The 25,243-nt window shown below is 50.0% G+C and overlaps 10 protein-coding genes across 10 annotated transcripts; 4 read left to right on the top strand and 6 right to left on the bottom strand.

The window, feature by feature from the left end:
* Positions 1 to 693: 693 nt before the first annotated feature.
* KY384_001771 (uncharacterized protein) lies at positions 694 to 2,754 on the bottom strand (the record flags this gene model as incomplete). The annotated part of the gene is made up of 1 exon (XM_044810298.1): positions 694 to 2,754. One exon carries the CDS (start codon positions 2,752 to 2,754, stop codon positions 694 to 696), a length of 2,061 nt encoding a protein of 686 aa, XP_044672272.1.
* A 641-nt stretch (positions 2,755 to 3,395) lies between these two features.
* On the top strand, positions 3,396 to 5,500 carry KY384_001770 (uncharacterized protein; the record flags this gene model as incomplete). Its single annotated transcript, XM_044810297.1, has 3 exons — positions 3,396 to 3,417; positions 3,466 to 3,509; positions 3,593 to 5,500. 3 exons carry the CDS (start codon positions 3,396 to 3,398, stop codon positions 5,498 to 5,500), a joined length of 1,974 nt encoding a protein of 657 aa, XP_044672271.1.
* A 116-nt stretch (positions 5,501 to 5,616) lies between these two features.
* KY384_001769 (uncharacterized protein) lies at positions 5,617 to 7,355 on the bottom strand (the record flags this gene model as incomplete). The annotated part of the gene is made up of 2 exons (XM_044810296.1): positions 5,617 to 7,116; positions 7,182 to 7,355. 2 exons carry the CDS (start codon positions 7,353 to 7,355, stop codon positions 5,617 to 5,619), a joined length of 1,674 nt encoding a protein of 557 aa, XP_044672270.1.
* A 464-nt stretch (positions 7,356 to 7,819) lies between these two features.
* YPT5 (GTPase Ypt5) lies at positions 7,820 to 8,639 on the bottom strand (the record flags this gene model as incomplete). Its single annotated transcript, XM_044810295.1, has 4 exons — positions 7,820 to 8,167; positions 8,220 to 8,438; positions 8,494 to 8,513; positions 8,570 to 8,639. The coding sequence occupies 4 exons, from the start codon at positions 8,637 to 8,639 to the stop codon at positions 7,820 to 7,822; spliced, it is 657 nt and encodes a 218-aa protein (XP_044672269.1).
* A 293-nt stretch (positions 8,640 to 8,932) lies between these two features.
* On the top strand, positions 8,933 to 11,132 carry KY384_001767 (uncharacterized protein; the record flags this gene model as incomplete). Its single annotated transcript, XM_044810294.1, has 2 exons — positions 8,933 to 10,796; positions 10,918 to 11,132. The coding sequence occupies 2 exons, from the start codon at positions 8,933 to 8,935 to the stop codon at positions 11,130 to 11,132; spliced, it is 2,079 nt and encodes a 692-aa protein (XP_044672268.1).
* Positions 11,133 to 11,142: 10 nt separating this feature from the next.
* KY384_001766 (uncharacterized protein) lies at positions 11,143 to 11,487 on the bottom strand (the record flags this gene model as incomplete). The annotated part of the gene is made up of 1 exon (XM_044810293.1): positions 11,143 to 11,487. One exon carries the CDS (start codon positions 11,485 to 11,487, stop codon positions 11,143 to 11,145), a length of 345 nt encoding a protein of 114 aa, XP_044672267.1.
* An 895-nt stretch (positions 11,488 to 12,382) lies between these two features.
* Positions 12,383 to 14,314, top strand: KY384_001765 (uncharacterized protein; the record flags this gene model as incomplete). The annotated part of the gene is made up of 3 exons (XM_044810292.1): positions 12,383 to 12,988; positions 13,014 to 13,867; positions 13,906 to 14,314. 3 exons carry the CDS (start codon positions 12,383 to 12,385, stop codon positions 14,312 to 14,314), a joined length of 1,869 nt encoding a protein of 622 aa, XP_044672266.1.
* A 778-nt stretch (positions 14,315 to 15,092) lies between these two features.
* On the top strand, positions 15,093 to 16,948 carry KY384_001764 (uncharacterized protein; the record flags this gene model as incomplete). The annotated part of the gene is made up of 2 exons (XM_044810291.1): positions 15,093 to 16,447; positions 16,591 to 16,948. 2 exons carry the CDS (start codon positions 15,093 to 15,095, stop codon positions 16,946 to 16,948), a joined length of 1,713 nt encoding a protein of 570 aa, XP_044672265.1.
* A 1,256-nt stretch (positions 16,949 to 18,204) lies between these two features.
* KY384_001763 (uncharacterized protein) lies at positions 18,205 to 22,611 on the bottom strand (the record flags this gene model as incomplete). Its single annotated transcript, XM_044810290.1, has 1 exon — positions 18,205 to 22,611. The coding sequence occupies one exon, from the start codon at positions 22,609 to 22,611 to the stop codon at positions 18,205 to 18,207; it is 4,407 nt and encodes a 1,468-aa protein (XP_044672264.1).
* Positions 22,612 to 23,230: 619 nt separating this feature from the next.
* KY384_001762 (uncharacterized protein) lies at positions 23,231 to 24,890 on the bottom strand (the record flags this gene model as incomplete). The annotated part of the gene is made up of 3 exons (XM_044810289.1): positions 23,231 to 23,481; positions 23,532 to 24,590; positions 24,644 to 24,890. 3 exons carry the CDS (start codon positions 24,888 to 24,890, stop codon positions 23,231 to 23,233), a joined length of 1,557 nt encoding a protein of 518 aa, XP_044672263.1.
* Positions 24,891 to 25,243: the final 353 nt, after the last annotated feature.

Raw genomic sequence — 25,243 nt, 5'->3', positions numbered from 1 at the left:
CCAGCCATTACGATATTTTTACAGACGGGATGAAGGCGCGTGTATTGAGGCTCGTCGTTCCTCTACTTCAGATCTCGAGCAGCATATTGATTCGACTGCTTCTACTACGGCGGCACATGGCATTTGCCTATCAGCTACGACTATTTGCTTCATGTGCGGCCCACTTGTGGCTATTTGCCCGACCAATGATGAGGACCCCATGCCATGCATCATGATGAGCCTTATCAAGAACGAAAACGGAAATTTCACAATAGTTTCTGCCTTAATGGAGGCCACAGACCTCATGTTCTTGTGCAATGAATCTACGTTGACCCCCCAATCAATTATCTTGCCTTTGACTTCATGATGGCCGGACCACAGTCATTGGCACTTTGTTGGACACTTGTGCTCCGTGTCAGACTATTATCTTGGGACGTGGTGATTACTGCGCGGCCTAGAATTTTGACTTTGTGTGGTTGACCCCTTTTCTAACGGAGCTTCCTGCGTTCCAGGCGAACGCTCCCTGAATGCATCATGTGGCCTACGAAAATGTTTGGAAGCCTGCAGCGTGGAGTTCGTACACCAATAAGGTGACTTTTCAGGACCCTAGACGTGACAATGTCAATTGGTGAAATCGGGTGCTCACCGCACTAATGCAGATCGGTCTTGATGGCTCCTTCTCGAACCTGCTCTTTTGAGATCTGAAATTCGTCACTAAAACACCTCAAATGTCATTGATTCGTGGTCTTGTTCCATGGCCTCCCCGTCCATAAGGCCATAAACAAAACTCTCGCCAATGAAGGTATACCCAGGTTTGTCATGCTCCCTTCGCCGCAAAACGTGTGGCACGTTGGCGCCGTAGAAGACACAAACGGTATCTCCAGCCTGGATGTTCGCTGAGCCTAGTCCAATATAGCCTCTCGTCGTGATAAAAGGTCTCATTGGACTGCCGATTCTACAAGCTATGAGGTACGTGTTGGCTTCTGGCCCAAGTTGCGGTTCCAGGATATTAATTGGATGCGAGGCCCACTGGTCTTGACTGATGGCTGATTCCGACTCGCCTCTCGAGTCTAGCCATTCCTCCATAGCTCTGAAGAGCGGTAGACAAGTTTTATATCGGCTCCGGCTGTATGCACTAGTCGCCCGTTGAGTCCTACCGTCGTCCTTATAGGTAGAGGGTCCTTCACAGTCCCAGATTGGTATTCTCCATGGTGCTTCGAGTAGCTTTTCGGCAGTGTAAGTGTTGAATTGCATATCCTTTGATTGTCGGCAGAGTTGTTCTATTTCTCTCAAGAGCTTGCCGTAGACAATCTCTTTATGCATGAAAGTCTTCGTCCCTGACCTGAGATACATTGATTTGACGGTCATAATCTTGTCTACTGAGATACCTTTGATCTGCATAGATCGCGAACGGGAACTTCCGGACTGAAAGGTCACAAATGAGACATCAACTGTGCTGTTAGATGATGAAGTGAATAGCGAATTACCAAGGAGCGAGTGTGCACTGCCTTTGTAGCCCGTTTTGAACCACCAATTGGGATTCCCTATCATCTCGTGCCACGATGGTGTCCAAGAAGGCAATTCTGACGGCATTTCTAATTGACATAATGCCAGTATATCTAGATACCCCGACGATATCAGTCTCTCTGCCACATTAATGTAGACTTCTTCCCAGCTCTGATGGTAATCGATTGACATTCCAAGGGTTTTAGAAAAATCCTCCTCACATAAGCCGACCAGTCCAAAGATTTGATCCCGCCTATCTGACGTTTTCAAGCCGCCGAGTCCATTTTGATGCCACACGGGGCGGCAATAGATCGTGCACAGGAGGTCAAATACCCTGAATGCGGCAGGTTTAGCCAGTCTGCGGTCAAATCGCTCTCGACATGTATACATGTACAGTAACCACTCAGTCTCGCTCCCGTGGCTGCTCAAACTTTTCACCAGCGATTCCCTTATTGAATCTTTAACAACAAAGTGGATCTTCGCCATCGTAACACACGCAAGTAATGCAGCGAGACCCTGCGAGTCGAGTTGTCTGCTTCCAATATACATCTGGGTTTGGCAAGCGAGGACAAATTCCTGTAGTACCCAGATTCGATACCAATATTCACGCCCCGTTATGAAATGTAGAAAATCTTTCAAGACTTCTATTTCAAGAGCAGCATGTTTTGCAGGGTCATCTGCCGGTGTTAATGACTGGACAGCCATGGTGATATGCTTCAGCACGTCTCCATTTGCCTCTTCAAAGTCGATGTAGTCCACCAACTCCTCATCATGTGGGGTCGGAATATCAAGATCCCGCTTCAGATGTTCTACAAACTTATCCACAAAGTCTACTATAAAGTCACTCTTCTCTGTGGGCAGTCCGAGCCACACAATTACACCCTGTGCCCCCGAATAGATCGACCTCATTAGCTGTACCTGTTTTGTCTTCTCAATCTCGTCGGCTTGATTGATACATATCGCATCTATCCAAATGGCTGGGGCCATGTCTGCAATTGGTATATTCTGAAGTGCAGCAAATAGGTTTCCACCTATGTCGAATTGGCATCCATTGATGATGACAGGCTTCAAACCCTCGCTTTGTGTGCCCCATACATACGACAAGGCGGTGTAGGTGGGCCTATCGTCAAGGGATACAACCTCAAGTTCGAACTGTGGCCTAGAATCTGCAAGACGGCTGTCTTCAATCATAGGATCAGCTGCCTGGAAATCAAGAGGCCGCAGGATACGTATTTCCCGTCTTTCCGAGTTCAAAGGGAGACCCTCCATCAGTGGCGTTTGTCAAGCGATGTACTCAATGGAAAGGCGTTCTTTTGAGTGCCGCGCGATTGATATGCACCACAGCTAACGAGGTGACGCTCGACAGGCACGTCTTTTCGAGGCGTGAAACATGACCAACTGTCGCATTGGCTGGCTCTGACAAAGGTACAAGACATGTAGTCAGGATATCTTACCAGAGATAGAGAGATGACACGACGTCCCAACTGAGCTTAAAAGGGTAAACCCTATCAATATCAAGGAAAGTATGATAAAGAGGTTCTTGCAGATGATTATTACATGTGAATATCAGATTGATTCGAGGTAGTTCGAATTCATGTGGTGATGATAGCCATCAATGGTGTATAAAAGCCACGTGGACATGCCTTTGCTTGGACGTTTGAAACTCGACACATGAGCATCAGAGGCTGAACGAAGATTGATATATGTCAAGGATGTAATGATAGAGTATCAGATCAGGAGATATGACGTAGCATAGAGGCGACAATAATGTTTTCTGTTGATTGAACGACCCTCCGCTTATTCTAGCCCCATAGGCAAATGCACACATGCTGCCCGGAGTTGGGCGCCCACTCAAAAAAATATTCGCGAGATGCCCAAAAGCACAGCAGCTTTCCAGCTCTAAGCCTACCATGCCCCAAATCAAGAAAAAAGGTAGGCTCATCACTGATGTGATGACTCTGGGCTGATATCGTACCATAGGCACCACTGGCCAAGCCAAGAATTTCATCACACGAACCCAAGCTGTTCGCAAACTTCAAATCTCCCTCCCAGACTTTCGCAGACTCTGCATATTCAAAGGGATATATCCTCGTGAGCCTCGGAACAGAAAGAAAGCTTCGAAGGCGTCTACGCCATCTACCACCTTCTACTACACCCAAGATATCCAATACCTCCTCCACGAGCCATTACTCGCAAAATTCAGAGAACACAAAGCGGTTTCGAAGAAGATCGCGAGGTCACTAGGAAGGGAGAAGTGGGAGATGCTGCGCGACTAGAAAAGAACCATGTGACGAAGCTCACACTAGATCATATCATCAAGCAAAGATACCCAACCTTTGTCGACGCCCTCCGCGATCTCGATGACGCTCTGTCTCTACTTTTCCTCTTCTCCAGTCTCCCATCGACATTGAACGTTCCTCCGAAAACTATTTCGTTGTGTCAACGATTATGCCTTGAATTCGAACATTATCTGATCACCACGCACTCTCTCCACAAATCATTCCTCTCGATAAAAGGCATCTATTACCAAGCTACCATCCAAGGCCAGGATATACTATGGCTTGTGCCTTACAAATTCGTACAGCGGATGACAGGAGATGTGGATTTCAGGATCATGGCAACATTCGTGGAGTTCTACACTACGCTCCTCGGGTTTGTGAACTTCCGACTGTACACATCGATTGGCCTAGTCTACCCACCAAAGTTCAACGCAAAGAGCGATGAAGAAGGCGGGGAGCTTAGTGCGCTCATGCTAGAGAGTCGAGGTATCGACGGGTCAAAGCAAATTGAAGCCCCTCCAGCTGTCGATATTGAGCAGAGTGGGCCCACCGCCGTCTCCGAAGATGTACAAAAGCAGATCCAAGCAATTCAAGAAACCACTGAAACGGCCCCCTCGGAAGAAAGGCAAGACTCGCAAGCCGATGATACAGACCAACCCACGCCTCCTGACGCGATTGATACCTTCTCCCCCACTGCCCCCGACGCCGATACCCTCCTTCAGCCTTCAGCCTCCGACTCTACAACCTCCACCCTCTTCGCCCCCTTCACATTCTTCCTTTCCCGCGAAGTCCCTAAAGCTTCAATAGAGTTCCTGCTCCGCGCTTTCGGCTGCAAGCGCATAGGCTGGGACAGCGTCCTCGGAGATGGCGCGTACACGACCAACGAGTTCGACCCAAGCATCACGCACCAGATTGTCGATCGGCCGCCGTTGGGCGCTGAAGCATGGAATACCACCAGCGCAGCAGCTCCTGACGATTCAGATGCCGATGAGGACGAGCCGAAAGTGGTCGTTCAAAGAGGGTGGCCCGCCAACAGAATGCCAGGCCGCATCTACATCCAGCCGCAATGGGTCTGGGACTGCATCAACCAAGTGCAACTCCTGCGTCCAGACCTATACGCTCCTGGGGCTACGTTACCACCCCATCTAAGTCCGTGGGTGAAGCCTAGTAAAGGCGCTTATGACCCCACCGCACCTCTAGCACAAGAAGCTGTTGAGCAACCCGCGCTTGAGAACGGCGAGGCCGAGCCCGAATTAGTGGAGGACGACGAAGAAAGCGCCGAGGAAGACGAGGAGGAAATTGAAGACAGCACCCATGACAAATCTGGTGACACCGTCTCCGAAACATCCTTCACAGGCTTCGACGCCTCCATCCCCAACGCTCGGTCCAGCACAGAGCGCCTCCACCAAGACGAGCTCCTTGCTGAAGCAGAGGGAGTTGCGCTTCCCCAACCTAAGTTAAAGGGGATTTTGAAGAAGGAGAATGGGGCTGCGAGACAGCGGGAGAGAGAGCGCGCGGCACGCCAGGAAGAAGAGGAGCTGGAACGCAGGAAGATGATGATGCCGAATCGGAAGAGGAAGTTGGTGGAGAAGATGTTGTATTCGAATAAGGTGAAAGATGGGGAACGGGAGCGGTTGGAGGGGAAGAGGAGGAGGATTGAGAAGGAGGGGAGAGGGGGGTTGGGGAAAGGGACGGGGACGGGGGAGGGGGAGGGGGAGGTGAGCGGGGCAAGTTGAGGGGCATAGTAGTCATGAATGTAGGGAGGGATGTGTGATGATGTATCTGATTCCATGCCCCTTCGAAGATGCAGCAGAATGTTGGTATATAAGTCTATTCATGCATCTCCCTCATATCACGTTGTTTCCGTCTCCAAAACCTCGAGGAATCCACCGACGAGGTGTACGCTTCCTGTTACCAGGACCATCACTTTCCCCCTTTGCTCCTCCCTCCAGCCCCTCGCAACATCCCTACACCACCCGACCCCCTCTTCAATACTCGCCCTCACCTCCACTTCTGCCTTTGCATCCAGCGCCGTATACGCTTCCGCTAGCTCTTTCTGTACGCTAAGCGCCTTCACCGCTTCCTCATCCGCGTTCAAGCTTTGCAATTCGGGTCGGAAGCCTGTGGTCGCGTGGGTCGTGTTTGTGGTGAAGAGGGCGTGCGTGAAGGGGGTTTTTGGCGGCGAGGAGGAGGTAGAGTGGGTGTGAGGTGGGATGGCATTGGGCGGGGTGATTGCGTTTGAGACTGTTTGATGCAGTGTCTGAACCAGGAGGGGCGCGTTCCGGGTTTGTTGGTTGAAGAAGAGGATGCGTGGCGCAGGAGAGGTAGGACTTTGAGAGGACTCTGAGGAGCTAGGGGTAGGGTTTGAGGTACTGATGGGTTGAGGTATGTGAGAAGCGAACCATGTTCCTGTGAGCTTGATCGATTCGAGGGTGTGCCCGCCGTCGATGTACCATGTGATATCCTTCTCTTGCCGGATCTCGCAGCGGCCTAATAAGGGGACGTGTTGGAGGCCGTAGGTGAATTCTGGAGGCAAAGCTTGGTTGTTGCTGTGGGCTGGGTGCGGAGAATGGCCTAGAGATGCTAGGTGGGCTTGAGCGATGTGTACTGCCAGACTGGCGTTCGTTCGCTGGAAGTCGCCGTTCAGACCGAGTTGTATTGCGGCGACCCTCTTGTCATCAGATCCTCCATAGTCTGATCCTGGCGTGAAAGTGAGATTCTCTGCTTGTAGTTCTTTTGCTCTTGCCTCAAGCACATTGCAAGCAGCTGGCGGTTGAGGTGCGGAGAAGCATGGAACACCCTTCTTCATAATGCCAGCCTTGTGCCATGCAATCCTGTCAATTGCGTCCCCCAACAGCGGTGTATGATCTATGCCTAGACTTGTGATGCCGCATACTCGAGGTTTGACGAGAATATTGGTGCTGTCGTATTCTCCACCAATACCGCATTCGACTATTGCTGTGTCCATGCCGAGAGACATGAAGGTATGGAAGGCCATGAGGGTCAAGAAGCGAAAGTACATTGGTCGTATTGGGAGGATCCAGTCTTCATGCTCCTTGGTGAGGATATCCTTGCGCTTCGTAGCGCCTTCTTCGAGTCTGTCCCATGTCTCGAAGAAGTATTGAGTGAATGTCTCCTCGCTGATGGGGGCATTATTGATCTGGATCCTCTCCCGTACGGTCCGTAAATGAGGCGAAGTGTACAAGCCAACGTTCTTGAGCTGAAATTCTCCTTCGGGATGCAAGGTGCCTTGTAGGTACTGGCAGAGGATCGAGGAGATGAAGGCGCTGGTACTGCCTTTGCCCTTCGTCCCCGCTATATGTATGGGATTGAGTCGATCGAGGTCAGACGGCTAGGGACGCAGAAATCAGCAACTGTATTACAATGTATAGCGCACTTTGCTCTCAATCCTCACACCTCGTATCCAAGTCGGCGAACATACTCGACCATCTCCGGGATCGCAGTCCTGTTCTTGGCCTCGATATTTTGGCGGACCGATTGAACGGCTGCATAGTTGGATTGGAGGGAGTTGAGGGCTGTTATAGCATCCTGTGAACTCGTGAGACCCTTATCGTCCAAGTAATAGGCCATCTTACATTATACGTGCGCGCCATCTTGGTCGAGTAGCAGCGACTCCCCGCTATTGCCCAAAACGGCTTGGGGAGAAACAGTGAGATGTGCATGACATTTTGTCAGATTCGGATAGCTGACTTCACACCTTGGAGCATCGTGCTCGGTGTCGCAAAGGTGAATGAAAGACATGTCTGTCAGGCGAAATTGGTGTTGCGTTATTTACCCATGACTTTGGGATGACGACTAGCCGCCGGAAACCGACGACGATCATGAGAGCTGGGTAATCAAAGTCACTAGATGAGGAGACTCGTGAAATGAATATATATTATGATACTTGAAATGATTAAGTTCGTCTCAACGCCATTGGCTACCTTACAAAATCTGCCAGCCTTTCAAAGCACGAGACACTCCCCAGGACTCCGATGCCATCACCTATGCCTGTAATGTACTGCATTGCGCTTACGAAAGAACGAGAGTCTGATTTAGCAATTGCAAGGACCACCTGTCTGCGTCCCTGATGCTTCCGGCCTTAAGTCCACACCTGGTCGAGGGTTCGCCCTTAGCCCTCTCGGACCAGCTTGGTCCAAAGGCAGCTTCCTTGCGATCGCCGTGAAGAGATCTCGGACATTCTCGGCGGTCTTTGCGGAAGTTTCGAAAAATAGCAGACCTGCTTCTCTTGCGTATGCCTCTGCATCTGCCGTCTGGATTACACGCTTGTCTGGTTGTTCCGCAACCAGATCTGCCTTGTTGCCTGCAAGAGCGATAATGATGTTCTCATTGGCTTGCCGTTGTAGCTCTTTCACCCAAGCTTTGGCTTTATCAAGAGAGGACTATCATACTATCAGTCAAGCGCATGAAAAGCCTTCATACGGGAGGACGAACGGCTTGTGTAATATCGTAGACAACCACAGCACAATTTGCGTTACGGTAGTACATGGGCGCAAGCGACTTGTATCTCTCTTGTCCAGCAGTATCCCATATTTCAAACTTTATCGTTGTACTATCATCGAGGGATATGGTCTGTGTGAGGAAGGCGGCACCGATTGTTGACTCTCTATAGTCATCGAACTGATCTTTGACGAATCTTAAGACAAGGGAACTCTGAGGTCTTTTGTTAGTCACAGTTGAACGGAAAGACATCCTCCCTTAGTCTGACCTTTCCAACCGCAGATTCACCTACGCATAGAGTCAGCGACGTCATTTAGAGCCTTGAGGCAGAATGGCAGGCGTACCTAACAGGACGAGTTTGAACTGGGCAAAACGTGCCCCGGGTCGTGTGCCTGTCTGGACCCGGGTTGACATAGTGAAGGAAGTGACTGATAGATTCTAGAGGAGACGAGCTTGGAGGAGAGCGAAAGGTGATCGGTGTGGTGTGGTGAGGATAATGAAGATTGAAGGTCAGGAACCGCTGCCTTAGCGCGGCAAAATGACGAAGCTTCTCGTAGGGCTGACCCAAAATATCTTCTCGAATACAACCACCATCAATGATTCTGTAGCTTTCACAATGCGCCGGTAACACTCGGGAGGGATTCCTATCAATTTACACACATTAATAGAGCCTTGTCACAGCTTTACCACATTGGCTAGACCTCTCGATGCCCCAACTCATACCCTTCAGGGACATTAATGTCCACGCGTCGAACTCCCACTACGCCTTCACCTCTCCATCCACGCCCTCTGCTCAGACCCTTGTGGTTGAGCGGCCTTCAGGCGACTTACGCCTCAGCGATGGCCCTCTGCTCGGCACAAAGCGAGTCTCAAGCATCGCGGGGATCCTGGGGATGATAAAATTAAGATTAGGTATGAGCACCGGGGCAGTAGGATACCTTCCCGCTAACGAACGAACAACAGACAAGTACATAATCGTAATCACCAAGGCGCAGCCTATGGGACGTCTGAAAGGACATATGGTTTATCGAGTCATCGCTACTGAATTCCTTCCCCTCCGCGAGCGTACGCTGCATGACCAGGATGAAGACACCTACCTCACGCTCTTGAAGACTCTCCTGAAGAGTGGACCGATGTACTTCTCCTATTCACTCGACATTACGAATAGCTTTCAACGCCAAGCTGAAGCAGACCTCTCTCAGCCATTATGGAGAAGAGCCGACGATCGCTTCTTCTGGAACAAATTCATACAATCTGATATCATGGGCTTGTCTCGAGGTGAAGGCAGTGGATCGGGTCTTCGTGGGAGTCCACAACCAGGAGCAGATCCTTTCGTGCTCCCTGTGATGTTCGGCATGATGAGAATAACGACCACACGTATCAAAGCTACCCCTTTCACATTTGTGCTCATCACTCGGAGATCAAGACACAGAGCAGGGACACGCTACCTTACACGAGGCATGGATGAGCAAGGGCATGTTGCCAACTTCAATGAGACGGAACAAATAGTCGTCCTTAACGATGGCTCTGGAGATCTCGGTGGTTTTAGCGGGGTCACCCAAAATGGAAAGATTAACAACGACGGCTCGGAGACGCAGATCCTTTCTTATGTACAGACGAGAGGCAGTGTACCTGCTTATTGGGCCGAAATAAACACGCTGCATTATACTCCAGAGCTTCAGGTCCGAGATGTAGAGACTGCCGCGAATGCTGCACGCTTGCACTTCGACGAGCAAATCCGACTTTATGGGGAGAATTATCTTGTGAATCTCGTGAACCAAAAGGGTCGTGAAATCAAAGTGAAGAAAGCTTATGAAGATATGGTTCGTGTCCTGGTCTCAGGACCAGAGCAAGCTACGCAGGCAAATTACGTGACGCCCGAAAAGATTACAGTTGTTGAAGCTAGCGAAAAGAAACAGAAGTACGATCGACTGCACTATGTCTACTTTGATTTCCACAATGAGACGAAGGGTTTGAAATGGCATAGAGCGAACCTTCTGCTAGATCAGCTGAAAAGCGGATTATGGAAGGGCCAATATTTTCGAGGCGTTGACATGCCTGCGGACACGGAAGGCCGGCTTGAGGTACGAAACAAACAAACGGCAGTGGTAAGGACGAATTGTATGGATTGCTTGGATCGTACGAATGTCATACAAACGATGATTGCACGATGGACTTTGACACGTCAATTGATAGACGCTGGGGTCTTGCAACAAGGCGAAGCTGCGAATGATGATCCAGAATTCGAGCACTTCTTCCGCAACATATGGGCAGATAATGCTGATGTCGTTTCAAAAAGCTATTCGGGTACTGGCGCTCTCAAGACCGACTTTACACGCACTGGAGAGAGAACAAGAGCCGGAGCTGCACAAGATTTCAATAATTCCGTTACTCGCTATGTGAAGAACAACTTTGGGGATGGTCCTCGACAGGACGCCTTTGACCTGTTTACCGGGACATTTCAACCACCTCCAGTCGGAACTAGCTTGGTATTCGTGGATCGAAGACCCATTTTGGTGCAGGCAATCCCTTACGTCCTCGCTGCTTGCATGTTTTTCATCCTTGTTGCTGGTCTGACTCGGACAAAGCCAGAAACCACGATTTGGCCTTTGCGCGTACTTGCTTGCATATGCATGGTCATCGCTGGTTGGTGCGCGCACTTCATCTGGACGCATGGAATGTTATATGTAAGTACATATTACCGAGTGGCCATATCGAGCTAATGAAGCTCGGCAGGTCAATTGGCCGAAGCTCAACACTCCGAGATGGGCCATTGAAGGCGTGCAAGAGACAATGAACCGAGCACTGAAAGATCCACTAGTTGGCGAATTCGTGTCCAAGCACGAGCGTGGACTAAGCAATACACGCCTTGGTCATCTTGAAGAAGGCAAGAAGCGTATCCAATGATCTTCATGGTCTATGCCGCAGCTACACCTTCGCTATCAACATCTTTGCCATCTACCGAAGCAAGCGTATCGAACCATGACGGATCTGCAAAGTCTCCTTTAACGCCTCCATCGGCATCGCTCACGGCTTTCGGGGCTTCATTTGGCTTGAAATCAACATTTCTTGTGTTCATACCAACGCGCCAAATCAAATTCGGCTGCTGTTGGCTTTTAAACTCATAATAGACCTGCGAAGGCTTATCGTCCCATTGCGCCGTCATCCCATCGAAATCTTGATTCTTCATGATACCCGATCCCGCCAAAATGTCGACTGCTTCGTCATACTTGAGCCTACAATCTGCCCAGCGTATGGCCATGAGTTTGGATGGGTCTGGCCAAGTTGATGGGACCTTTGTCTGTAGGACCCATCTGCGAGGGTCATGCCAAGTGAAGTCTACGTTGGAAGTCAAGTAGAAAGACTTGCCGACCGTTTTGTAGACCGCGATCAGATAAATGCGCCCTTGGGACCAATGAGCGTTGAAAAGCACATTCGCGCAATACGGGTCGTAACTTCTGGCTGCTATATAGGATTTCGCTCTTTCGGCCTCGAATGATGGGCTGATGAAATTGAGGGAGCTGTCGGTATCATTGAGTTGGCCGAGATCTGCATCTGGCGAAGCTAGGCATGTTGTCAGGCCGAGTAGGCAGAAAAAATGGAGGAGAAAGAGTGGGAACTGCATGCTGGGCACGGATCTGAGGGTCTGTGGACGTACTGCATTGACTTAATATATACCATCTAAATCCCCTTCCCCATCACTGATTAGCCGCTTCGCTTCATCCAAAATAGACTTGTGTCTGGTAGTCTGCGTTGAAATGCTGTCTCGCGACCCGATACGTCACCCGGAAGACAGTCCGATCTTCTCCCTGGAGAGCGAAACACTCGCCTCCATCTATCATTCCTTTCGATTTAGTGGATTGAGTAAGACATTGTCACGTAGTGGATTCCGTTTCGCGGTGCTTTGCGACTTATAGCAGCTGCATGTTGTTTGTTGTACCATCATAATCTGTCCTTTTCAGGTACCGAGATGGCACCTGAATCTAGACTCTACGCTCCCTATTTGACGTATGCTGAATTGCTGTGTCCATACAGCATCCTAAAATGCATTTACACTTCGTCCAGCCCCGACATGGGACTTGGGATGACACATAAATCTCCGTCACTTTCATCCGAGACATTTGCCAGCCGCAGCGCAGAGTCGACATAATTAAAATATGTCTTCAAGACCAGCTCCTGACTCAAGTGATTCCGACGTAAGCTCCGTATCTGGTTCACTGCAACCCCATTCTCCCGCCAGTCAGCGCGAAGACTCCGCTGCCACAGTCTCGCCGCCGCCAACGAATCCCGCTGGTGCAAAAAAGCCCCGACAACCTGCTCAGCGCCAAAACCGTCTGTCACCATCAAGTGATATCACCAACACCAGTGGAGACGAAGACGAAAGTGATCGCGATAGCGAACGTGAAGCGACTAACCCCCCATCTCCACAGCCCAACTCAAAAGCAATCAAGCCATCCACATGGCGCAAACGCAACGCCGATGCTATCTCCATCTCGCACGGCCAGGACAAAGTTACCGCTCGCGACTTAAGCGTACATCTGTACAACGCGTTCAAACTGCGTCATCCTGCCCCCAACCCCACTGGCAGCATAGGTAAGGGCAAAGACAAGGAATGGGTTCCGCCAAAACACTGGACAGCATGGCCATTGAGTGCCGACCGGGTACCGAGGCCAGACTTCATGCCTCGCGACAAAAATGAACGCGAATGGTGGGAGGGGGAGGACTCTGACGATGGAAAGGGGAAGGGGCGCGGCGGAGAGAGAGTACTACGGTGGTTTCCGCGTGCAGAGGATGCCGTATCCCTATCTACCGCGGCTGATTAAGAAGAGTGAGGAGATGGAGGAGGTATTGCTTGCTATAATGTTGAAGGAGGGGAAGGAGAGATGGGAGAGGAGGGAGAGTGCTTCTACGTCGTCATCTGAGGAGGACGAGAATGAAGAAGTGGATAATAGGGGAGGCAGTGCGGAGAAGGAAAAGTCAGGCCCAAATGAGGAACGAGAAGATCCCACAGAAGCGACTGAAGAAGGAAGTACCGCGTACGAAACAGGTGACCAAAGCAGCGGGAGCGAAAATTCAGAGTCCCAGCCATCCCGCCACGCCAGCAGCAGAGAGCCATCTGAAGACGAAGGGGTTGGAGACGAGAGTGCGAAAGGTGAGAGAATGGAGATCGACCGAGAAGCTCCCACCATTCCACCAGCCACGGATCTAGGCGACAACGAACTCTCTGATCCTACCCCTTTCCGCCACGCGAAACCAGATACCAAGACCACTTATACTTACACAGACGAGGAATATGCAGGGATGGGCAACAAGGAAATGAGACCCGTGATCATGGCCGACGATACCCTCGCGATGGATATTCTGAAACCATCGATACGTCACATCCTCTCACAACTCAATAATCTACTCTGCGCTCTACATGTCTCACGGGCATCCTACGCGGGCGTGCCTGGCGCTGATTTATCGGGGACCTCGATGTCGAGATCGCAGTCACGCGCGCGCTCTACGTCGCGGACACCGGCGGATTCTCGACAAGTATCAAGAAAGAGGGCGAGGTCTGCGGCTACGACGTCGGATGATGAAGATGGGGACGGGCAGGATGGGGGCGAAGAGGAAGAGGAGGAGGAGGAGGGGGGGACGGCGTAGGCTACAGGAAGGAAAGACCCCGAAAGCGGAGAAGGTCATCCGTGGGCGAGCGATTGCACCAGCGGAAATTGAGGTTGAATACGCGGGGATGGGAGGATATTTTGGGGGCAGCCGAGATGGTGGGGTTTCCACGGGAGGTGGTGGGTAGGGCGAGGGAGAGGTGTGAAGGGCTTTTTGGACCGGGGGAGCTGGGTGTAGGAGGACATGATGATGGTGATAGTGATAGCATGAGGGAGAGTGACGATGTTGAGGTTGATGGGCGGAGGGTCTACGTCAACAAGGAAGGGGAGGACATGCTGGATGGCATCCATTTAGATGGCTGGTTGCAGCCGATTCAGGAGAAGAGGAGCTGGAAGGTGAAAGGCAAGGGTAAAGAGGAGAAGGGAAAGGGGAAGGATGAGGGGATCAGAGTGAAGATTCCGGTATCGTCGGGCGGTGGTTGAAATTGATATACTGAGTTTTTTCTCGAAGAGGAGAGAGCTTGATACTGCCGTTGCCATGTTCAAAGGGGCAGATTGCACTTCTGGTGGCGGCGAGTGCCACCACTCTCGGCTTTGGAAGCAAACGGGGCTGGGCAAGTCATATGAATCAAGGTAAGTGAGGAGTCGCGTGAATATCTCTCCTCCTCCCTCTTCCCTCTCCTGGCGATTTCAGTCGGAGGAAGAAAGCAGATCGTGCTATCAGCGATAGCGAAAGTCACCACCTTTAACATCAAGAGCGTGGCAAAAGTCAATTCGAAAGGTTAAAGGCCAGCGAGGGGCCATCTCAATGATTTTTCCTCCGGAGAAAAGGCCCGCATAATCCAGCTCACCCTTCTTCCCTTTCCATCAAACGACACTCTTACCACGCGAGTCAGTCTTGGCAAAATAAAGAGAGGAGGGCGGTCCAGAAAGAGTGAATGAAAAAGAGCTGCAGTCACTTTCCGCCGGGTACCAATGAGAGGCGGAGACTGCCTCGGCCTTTGGCCCTCCGAAGTGTTGTTTGCGATTAAGGAGGTGATGTTGTGCAGACAGTTTGGTCGGGACTTGGCTTCTTACTTGACTGCGCGAGTTGGGGACTTGGTGTTGTACGACATTACTTGTCCGACTTCTGGCTTGGGTGTGAACATTATCTCTGTGGCGTTGATTGTTTGAGTCGGCTTGGTCACCCACCACTGGAATCCTGAAAAGCAATTTCTGACGAGGTATTCTCGGGATGCTACCTAGCAGCACATCTCAAAGCATGCGGGGCGACATCTCGAGTGACGCTATGCTTATTGATCTTGACGAAGGGGACAACGGGTATGAGAGTGACAGTACACTTGTTGGAGACATACGAATCGAAGATGACGTTATGGATCTTGATCCTGATGACCCAGAAGATCCAGAGACTGGTTGGTTGTTCATTCACCATCACAGTTTTAGACTTCCAAACTGCAATATCCGAGTCGGGAAGACAGTGGAGCTCAAAGACGGGGATTTCCTGCGTATTACCTCGATCCTACAGCATCGCACCAGCGGGGAAGTTCAAATACGAGGCCTGCGTCTCCAAAGAACGAACAATATCCATAGTCTCCTCGAAAGAAATACCAACGAATTAGCAATGATACTCAACTACGGCCCGATTAATCTTCAGAGCGCTGAAAGTGTCCGCCCGGGAAACGTTGTCAAAATTCGAGATGTCATTTTCACGAACCGAGTCTATCCTGCCTTGAGTTATCGCACAATAGATGTGAACAATGGCAGCATGAACCGTCAATGGCACAGGGAAAACTCGCGGCTCGTATGTAGATGGAAGTTTCTATCTATGTCAAAGAACTCGGGGATGTTGCAAACAATGCGGAAGGATGAATGTGACGATGGCTTTAGCGTGGACGACGAGCAACTTCGGCGTACCTTTCGAGGAAGCACGATATGGGGCGGCTCGCGACGAACATGGTCTCGTACCGAGCAGCGATATGATGTAGAAGAAAGACAACGTGTCAGATTTGTCGATCCTGTTGGATTCCACAGCAGGAGTACCACAACAGCTGAGACCATCGATCTTACCACCGATACTCAACCCACAGATACTCAACAAAAGTATGAGGAGCCAAGATACACATATGGTGACGCTTTCTGTTGTGCTGGTGGCTCTGCACGTGGAGCCAAAGGCGCTGGTCTTCGCGTTGAATGGGGTTTCGACATAGATCCGGCGGCCATCAGCTCCTTCCACTTGAACTTCTCACGAGCCAAATGCTGGGTTATTGCTGCACATGATTTTATTGTTGCGATTACGGAGAATGTAAAGGTCGACATATTACACCTTTCGCCGCCATGCCAACCTTTCTCACCGGCTCACACCAAGGCTGGGAAGAACGACGAGATGAACCAAGCAACTTTCCTAGCTGTACAAGAGCTTTTAAAAAGAGTAAGACCCAGGGTCGTCACCCTTGAGGAAACGTTTGGACTTTCGAATTGGATTCAGCATGAAGATTGGTTCAAGACTATTATCCGAATGTTCACAAATCAGGGTTTCAGTGTCAGATGGAGCGTATTCAATTTGCTGGACTTTGGCCTCGCGCAACCACGAAAGAGGCTTTTTATCATTGCGTCATGGTAAGCTCCCATCCACCTTCCAGGAGCTACTCTCTGTCAACATCTCCCAATCTAACATTATCGTGACTCAGTCCAGGAGAGCCACTTCCAGAGTTCCCCGAGCCCACTCACTGCAATCCAGACCATCATCACCTCTATCCAAGCCGAAAACCCTGGACCTCAATAAATCAAATCATCAACCGTATCCCTGCTACAAACATCTCTCTCCACAAACTCTCCCAAATCCCCCGTGCCCACCTACCCCCTTACGACGGTAACAAGCCCCTGAGAAAAACAATATGCTGTGGGGAAGGCGAAGGATACCACCCTTCAGGAAAACGACGATTCACACTAAGAGAAATAGCCTCTCTGCAGGGGTTTCCCCTTGAGCACGAATTTGGGAAGAGTATCAGCGACAGGCAGATACGAAAGCAGATTGGCAACGCTGTTCCACCAGTTGTGGCAAAGGTCTTCTTCGAGCAGATTATTAAAGCTTTGAAGAGAGCTGACGGTATTGAATAACTTGCGGTATGGAGAGGGTTGTGAAGAAAACTGATAGGATGAGGTGAGCGTTTTATCGGATATGAAGATGAAGGAAAGCATAGATGTGGTACTGAGAAGGGCAGAAGAGCCGTGAGAGGAGCAAACATTGATTAGGGTATGATGTCAGAGATGCGTGTGAAAATCACGACGAAGATATGCGGCAATGTACGCCATGATATTAACGCAAAAAAGCTACATACCTCCATAGCATAGCGTAGCGCAGCTACGTCTCGTATCGTCAAAGCGTAGCCACATTTAACCTCATAATCCAACCCTTTCGCAAGCCCCATCCCAATCCCATTGTTAGACGATACACAAGGAGAACAGCGCGTACAGAGATAACCCCCCTCCCCTTCCTCCATCCACTACCCCCTCACCAGCCCTCACCAGCTCTCGTCCCATTCTTCCATATATCGTAAGTCTTCGACATTATCATCGCTCACTCACCAAAGCCTCTGCTATTCTTCCAGAAAGAGCAGAGAGAAGGGATTGTTCTCATAGCCACTGCATTCTGTACAACCCCTCCCCCTCTCCTTCCCCCATTTTGTCATTGAAATTCGCTATCGATTTGTACTCCACCACTATCACCACCACCACGACACTAACTTGCCAAGCCCCGTTACTCTATACCAGCTGACCCGGTCTGCACATCCCCTAGTCCTCAAATCCTATATCCTACCAGATATACACGCACTAGCGCTCTAGAAAGAGAACCTCACAAATCCCCCATTGAACAATCACAAGCAACACACGCGTTAGAGATCTCTCAAAAGCCAAAGATTCGTTCAGTGATCTTAATTGTAAGACTACTCACGAAGAACAGATGAAAAAAAAAGAATAGTATTTAGCTACACCTCCCCTCCTCCAGCATTTTTCTCGCTATGCAAATACTAGTTGTAACCATACCTTCATGCCTCCATGCCTACTATCTCATAGCCTTGCACAATCAATGAACAGTCACCTCCCCCTTCCTCTCCTCCTCTCCTCCTCTCGCCAGGGTTTTATTGTCCATGCAGCCAAATTCAATCAATACCACGCATAAGAATGCAAGCAGCTAAGCCAACAATACCCCCCTCCCCTCCCCTCCCCCTTCACCCTTCACCCTTCACCCTTTCTCATCCCTCAATCCCAGCGCCTATCAAACAAACTAATCCTCTTAGCACCACCCTCCCTATCCTCCCTACCCTCCTCACCCTCCTCACCCTCACCCTCGCGTTTCCGTTTCTCCATCTCCCTCATGAAGAGGACTCTCGTGCTCGCATAGGCCCCCCCACCCCACCCATTTGGGTATGGGGTTTCTTTATATATCTATTTCCCGTGGGACTTGGGTCATCATTTGATGATTTTGGGTGTGAGGGTGGATGTGGTGGTAGAGTTGGACGAGGCGTGTCCGAGGGTTTGTTTATATATCTATCTCCAGTACTGCGCGGCTGATCATCGGATGGGGGTGGAGGACGTCGCTCACGAGGCGAGTCTTGGAGTCGACGATTTGAAATGGTTGGTGCCAGTCCGTCGCCTCGTCTCTCGGATGACGTTCCTTGTTCATGATTCTCCTCGCGATTCCGATTCAGATGCGCAGTGTCTTCTTGCTCGCGCATCGACGTGCCAGGGGTGGGCGCCAATTGGTTCTCCACCAACGATTCCCGTTTCTCCTTCATCTTCTCACCCTTTTTAAGTCGACTCCGCATCTCACTCTCGCTCTCATGCATCTCCTTCGGGAAATGACACCTGTTGATATCACATTGCTTCCGAGGACACATATGTCCTGCAAAGCATTCTGGATCGCTGCACTTCCTCCCATTGCGGCAGAGAATACTGCGGCCAACCCAACGGAGCGCGTTCATCTCATCTTCTGATAGTTGAGAGTTGTGGCTGTGTACACAATTTCTGTAGACACAGCTCCCGCGCAGGTAGTGGTTGTTGCAGCAATGCTTGCTTGCAACTGTGGAATGTGCGATACCAGGGGATTGAGCGAGCGGAGGGTCAACGCGGTTGTTGTCAGCGTCAAAAATCATTGGGGGAGGACCTGATGGGAGAATAGATAGTCTAGCAGAGGATGGTCCTGGAGGGTTTTGAGATCCATTTCCATCTCGAATCGGACGGGGAGGCAGCGGGATCTGAACGCGGGGCTTTGTGGGTGGAACAGGAAAGCGAGGACTAGCTGAAGATGTGTTCAGCTGTTTTCTGCTTGTGACAGGTGTCTCTGCAGCCATTGTTGGAATCGATTCTAGCACCTGTTTGTCCTTCATTGGATTATCGTCACGCTTACTTGGAGACGGTGTTGGCGGCTTTTTGCGTCTCATTGGTGCTTCAGTAGGCTTGCAACTTGGTGGAAAGGGGTCGTGATATTCTGTAACTTTCATTGGAGGACTCGTCCGAGCAAGTGAATCACGGTGAGGACGCTTAGATGGGAGTTCAGTCTCACTTCTGGGGGACGACGTAGATTTAGCCATGTGATGAACCCGTGATGATTTGCAAGAAGTATCTGCCGGAGAGTTGGCTGGCGAACAAAGTGCTCGATCGGCCGATGATGCTGATATATCAACCTTCTCCAGCGGCGAATGCCAGTATCTATTCGTGATCTTGATCTCACGTTTTTTACGGTCAATCTTCACGTGGTAGCCGAGGTCTTTTTCAAGCTCAAGGCATAAAGCATACTCGTGAGATCCATAGTCCATGGTTTCTTGCTCCAAGTCTTTTAGCTCTTGGTGGGACAAGCCACAACATTTTTCTAATTCCGCGATTTGAACACTCATATCAGGCTGTTGAGCTTGAAGTGTTTGCGGTCGGACGAGTGTTGATTCTACGAATGTTGATTCTAACGCTGGGTGGGGTTGCACTGATATACTTGGGGAAGCAATCTGTGTCGACACAGGTGTGTGGTGGATTGGAGATATCGGCGAGGAATCCTCTACCAATTTCCCTCCACGCCATAGTCTCATGTACGTGGGGTATTCCCGTACCTTGTCTCTTCTGTGAATTTGTTCAATTTCATCCTGCAAGAACTCACAAAGCGCTTTGCACCAAGTGTTTTCCAATTTTGCATCTTGGACTCGTCGTTCCGCCACTTGATATGCTTTTTGGAATTCGGATAGCTTGACCAAAAGTTTTTGCTCGTCATTCACCTCCGAAGGCGGGGACGGTTCTTCGGCTTGAGACACAAGGTCATCGACCTCTTTGCTCAATAGATCAGGGTTCTTCCGCATCTCAGACACCTGGAAATCAAAAGATTCTTTTGGACTGAGCCTGGCTCGACTTGGGGTCGGTGCATGCGGCGGAGAATCAGGTGGGCGCCAGTCAGGGTTTTCCATTATGTCTGCTAAAAGAGCGGCAACTCCTTGCTCATGTTGAAGGGATAGAGATCGATGTCGAACGAATATGTCGTTGAAAGAGATTCCATGGCAGTTATCAGTCATTGTCGAAGCATTGAAATTAGCGGGAGGATCCCAAAGTAGAGGACGAAGGATTGTCCCTTCCTCTTTGGCTACGTCGAGGATCTCATCGAAATCTCCCTCGTTACCATAGATTATGGCCTTACATTTTGGGTCCTTTAGATATTTGATGAAAAGCAATCCGAATGTGATATCAAAAGCCTTTTTCGTAGAATCGAGAGCAATATATTCGATCCAGGGACTCACCGAATTGAGTACGCCAATGAAGTCATTGAGAGCTTTTGAATTTCTACTCTTCGCTTGCTGCCAATCAGGATGATCAAAGCTATCGAGATATTTTGCTTTTTTGGTCGTGCTGTATATCATGACACAATATTGCTTCCAATTCGAGGATCGCGCCAGCGGACTAGATGGATCGGCCCACGTCTGGACCCATGCGTCCAGCCTTTGCTCCAAGAGTTTCACAGTCTTCTTAGGTCCGTAGTCGAGGATCGCCTCCTTCGTGAAAAGAAAATCATCTCCATTGACGAGAAGGAGTCCGTACTCTGAATGTAATCCGTGTATGTGAGCCTTCATGCGCTGTGTCTCGGGTTCTCCATTCCACCCTAGATCCTCGACTATTTTTCTGACATTTGATCTATCATCCTCCTGCTTTTGCAAGTCCACACGCATACGGGAGATCTCTGTTTTTTTCTTGGTCAAGGATTTCTGATATTGCTCGCCGTTCTTCTGCAATTCAGCACGTAAGGAACTGATCTCTGCCTGTTTTTCCCTCTCCCAAATCTCTTTCGTCTTTTTGATCTTCATCTCCATCTCCTTTTCGAGTTCTAGCTTCGCGTTGTCGATCTCCATCTGCTTTTGTTGCTGTATTTTAAGCGTTGCACGAGTCATCTCAGCTTCTTTCGCACGGAGACTCTGCTCTGATCGTTCCCTTTTGTCATTTATTTCTCCCTCTAGTCGACTTATCTCGTCGTCCTTCTTAGCCAGGTTCTTCCGTAGTGTTTCGCAATATTCCTGCGTCGAAGCACGTACGCTATTGATATCCACCGCTTTCACGACTTGATCTCTCCGAAGCTGTTCACGTAAGTTTTGCATTTCCAACCTGATTCGTCCTATTTCTGCTTCCTTCGCTAAAGTACCAGTTAGTAACTCATCGCGGTGTTCTTTGAGATTGAGACGTTGGCGTTCTGTTGCAGCAAGGTCCTTCTGGACCTCTGCCTCACCCTTCTTTTGTTTCATCAACTTAGCACGCAGGTCTTCGATTTCCTCCTTTCTTTTGGTGAGACATTCTTGCATCGCTTCACGATCGTTCTGTATCTCAGTACGCGCAAAGATCAAATCCGCTTTCGCTTCAGCGAGGTCTTGCTGAAGCTTTTCTTTACTCTCGTTCTGCTTGTGCATCTCAGTACGGATTCGATCAATTTCTTCTTCCCTCTCCGAAACCTGCTGTTGCAGAGCCTGCCGACTTTTCTGCATCTCGCCACGGATATGAACGATTTCTGCTTCTTTCGCAGCAACAGCGTTATGGACCCTTTCAGCCTCACCATCCATCTGCCTATGTAATTCAAGCCTGACCGTTGTAGTCTCTTGATCTTTCCTGGCAAGCTCTGTCTGAAACTGCTCTATCTTTCTGCCGCTTTCGATACGCAAAAGGGTGATCTCGACTTCTTTCGCCTCAACGCTCTTATTCTTCCTCTGCGTTTCGAGCCTTGCTCGCCCGATCGCTGCGCTTTTCTTCGCAATATCATTTTGAAATTGTTCGTACTTGTCTCCCATTTCGACACGTACACGAGCAACTTCTTCTTCTTTCGCGGCGAGATTCCTCGTCAAGCCTTCAACCACCTCCCCCTTTTCTTTCTCCATCGTCTCCCTAGCTCTTGTAATATCTCCATTCTTCTTGCCAATCTCGTCCCAAAAGCGCTTGCTATTCCTCGCCATCTCCCCCTTCATCTTCGCAATCTCTTCCTCTTTCTTCTTCACCTGTTCCCCCAACCCCTCCACAGCATCATGCCTCTCTCTCAGTGCCTCAGCACGCACGCGCCCGATCTCCTCGTCCTTTATTATGAGGTCACTCTGTTGCTGATCGCAAGAACTGCGTACACGACCGATCTCCTCTTCTTTCTCAGCGAGATCTTTCTCCAATTGTTCGCAATGCTCTTGCTCGGCAAGCGCAATATCCTCGAAAGTCTCTGCCTTTGCTTTTGCGGCAGCGAGATCGGACTCGATGTCGCAGAATTTGCGGCGAGGCATTTTATATATATTCTTGAAGAGGCTTTATGTGGCTGCGTGGTGAGGAATTGTCATTGAAGAGGTGCTTCGGGAGAGTGTATGCAGATGTAGGGTATAAGGAAGAGGTTGAGGGTACGCGTTGTTGAAGACTGGGAATGATGGAGGGTGGTGGGGTCGGTGTTGTTGAGATGAGCGTCGTTGAAGACGGGAGACTGGGAGTCGGTAGAGGTGAGATCTGAGAAAATTTCCTTGGGGTAGATTAGGAATAGGGTGGGATCTAGTATAGACACGGCGTTCTTTTGTTGTGGGGGCAATAGATGATAGTGCGCGTATGATCAGATGCAGAGGATAATTGTGGCAAAAATGAGATGATATGGAGGTAGTGTATGTAAACAAGATGAGGGGGTGGGAGGGAGGGACGAAGTGGCATCATCAACACTCAACGACACTGAAACGGCAAACCCGAATGGCAGCGGTGGATATATCAAAAAGGAGGGGTCGCACCTTCCCTTGAGAACAGCTCATTTTGGGAATGAGCACCCTTCTGGGATGTCTCGTTTGCTCATGCGGCTGCTCGCATGTCTACCTTAAAGCTGAAGCCATCGTGTCCAACCACGCGCCTTCAATTTCTACAAAGCTCTTATGCCTGGACCTCTGCAGCCGACGCTTCTTGATCTCCCTGTCCCCAGCGTGTGCGCTCATCACCTTGCGCCCATTCCTTTTCTTTATACCCAAGGCTTTCCTTGACCTTTGAGACTGTCTCGGAATCCCCGGTGTTCTTACCGACATTGTCACTGATCTTGATCGCTGGCCGCCCCGAAGCAGAGAAGAGCTTGATGACGATGTTGAGCGGCGCTGATTTCTTGCCGGTCAACATATGCACGAAGTCGTCTAGAGGTAGTCAATAAGGTCGTTCAAGAAGGGGGCTTCGATATTCTTACTAGTCAAATAGGTACCGATCCCGAAAGTTGGGGCGAAGCCTGCCTTTTCCGCTGCTTCTTTATATTTCAGACAGAGATCGATGTTTAGAGAATCAGAGAAGACAAGGGTCTTCTTGTCAGTTATGCCTTGACTATCATAGAAGTCACGCATGAGCTGTACGAATTCTAGCGGATCACCAGAATCTTGTCGTACACCAGTGAAGGTTTCGGCATAAGACCTCGGCTTAGCGTCCGAGTCATCGACCTTCAATGATGCTATGTTCGCCGGGTTGACATTGACGACAGTGCTGCTATCAGTAATGGCTGGGCGTGGTGCTTCGGGTCGCAGGGTTGTCGGTGATGAATCCATTTTCGCTTCAGCAATATTGGGCATCGCCTTCTTGAAAGCTTTGAGGAAGATTGGGGTTCCAAAGGTGTCTGTCAATGCAATGCCGAGCACACCCTCTCCAAAACATCCGACCCAGTATCTCAACGCAGTCTCACTTGCATGCTCATAGTCGTCTGTGATTGACGCAATCCCCATGAACCACTCGTGCGCTACCGTCCCAATTGGCTGTAGACCGTGCTTCATTGCAAAGTGAACATTGCTTGTACCGCTGAGCCTGCCAGATAGCCCTTTCTCTCTCCCCTCAGCCGCTGCTCTTGTCAAACCTTGCATAACCAATTCCTGAGTATGATAGTCGCGCCGTCTCCTGGTCCCAAACTCTGAGAAATTACAGCCATGTTCTATCAGAGTCGTCGCCTTTTCGTATGCTTTCTCCTCTTGCCCGTCACGATCCCAGTCTCTTTCACAGAAGCGAAAGTAGGCTTCGCTTGTCAATGCAAGTAAAGGAATTTCGTAGAGTATAGTGTCAAGCCATGCCCCTCCTACTTCTATCGAAATATCGCCCACATCACCTAGGCTTCTTGTATCTTTGACAGGTTTGAAGGTCATCTTGACTTGGCTAGCTGGGTTGAGCTTGAAGGTACCCAGGAAGCGAAGGTAGGTATCACTGAAGTAGGGACAGGTCTCCCGCAGGTATTGCTTCTCGTCGGGTGTGAGGAAGTGGTTGCCAAGCCCTGGCTCTCTGGTCAGCAGGTAAGCTCAAGAAGGAGTTGGAAGCGCAGCGTACTACTGACTTGCTCTCTGAGCCAATTGAAAGCGATTCTATTAAGCCGCATCTCTGGAGTGCGGTTCGTGAAGGCATACGTGACCTCTGCGAAGTATGAGTAAAATGCAACCATTGGTGGAGCTTCTGACGTACGGATGTCCGGCATGTACATTAAGATGGCACATTGCATCGTCAACTTATAAAGGTCTGTATCCAGCAGGGACACAACGCCCTCCGGTAGCTCTCCAAGCTCCGCCAGAGATGCCATATTGTGTGACCGAAGGGGGAATGGAAACGGGTAGAGATAGCGAGCGCTGGAAGAGCAAGATGATTCAAGGTGACGTGTTGGTGCAGGCAACACTCCGTCTGACACGCATCTTGCTCCTCCAGGAGACGTGAATCAACATGGTGACGAATGATGCTGATGAAGATTCCGATCTCGCACAATAACAGTGACTTGCATGACAAGGCAGAACGGACACTAATGTGAAGCTAAGATTAGATAAGATGAGCTAGGGCTGAGAAGCGCCATGACGAACAGCGATACAAACGTAGTTACCACATACTACTGACTCACCCCCTCTCTAGCTTTGTCTCAAAATCAAACCCTATGAACACTTC

The sequence above is a fragment of the Bacidia gigantensis genome, assembly GCF_019456465.1.
Source record: "Bacidia gigantensis strain McMullin 20006 chromosome Unknown contig_134, whole genome shotgun sequence".
NCBI classification, from domain to species: Eukaryota; Fungi; Ascomycota; class Lecanoromycetes; order Lecanorales; family Ramalinaceae; genus Bacidia; species Bacidia gigantensis.
This window is presented reverse-complemented; position numbering and strand designations above follow the sequence as displayed.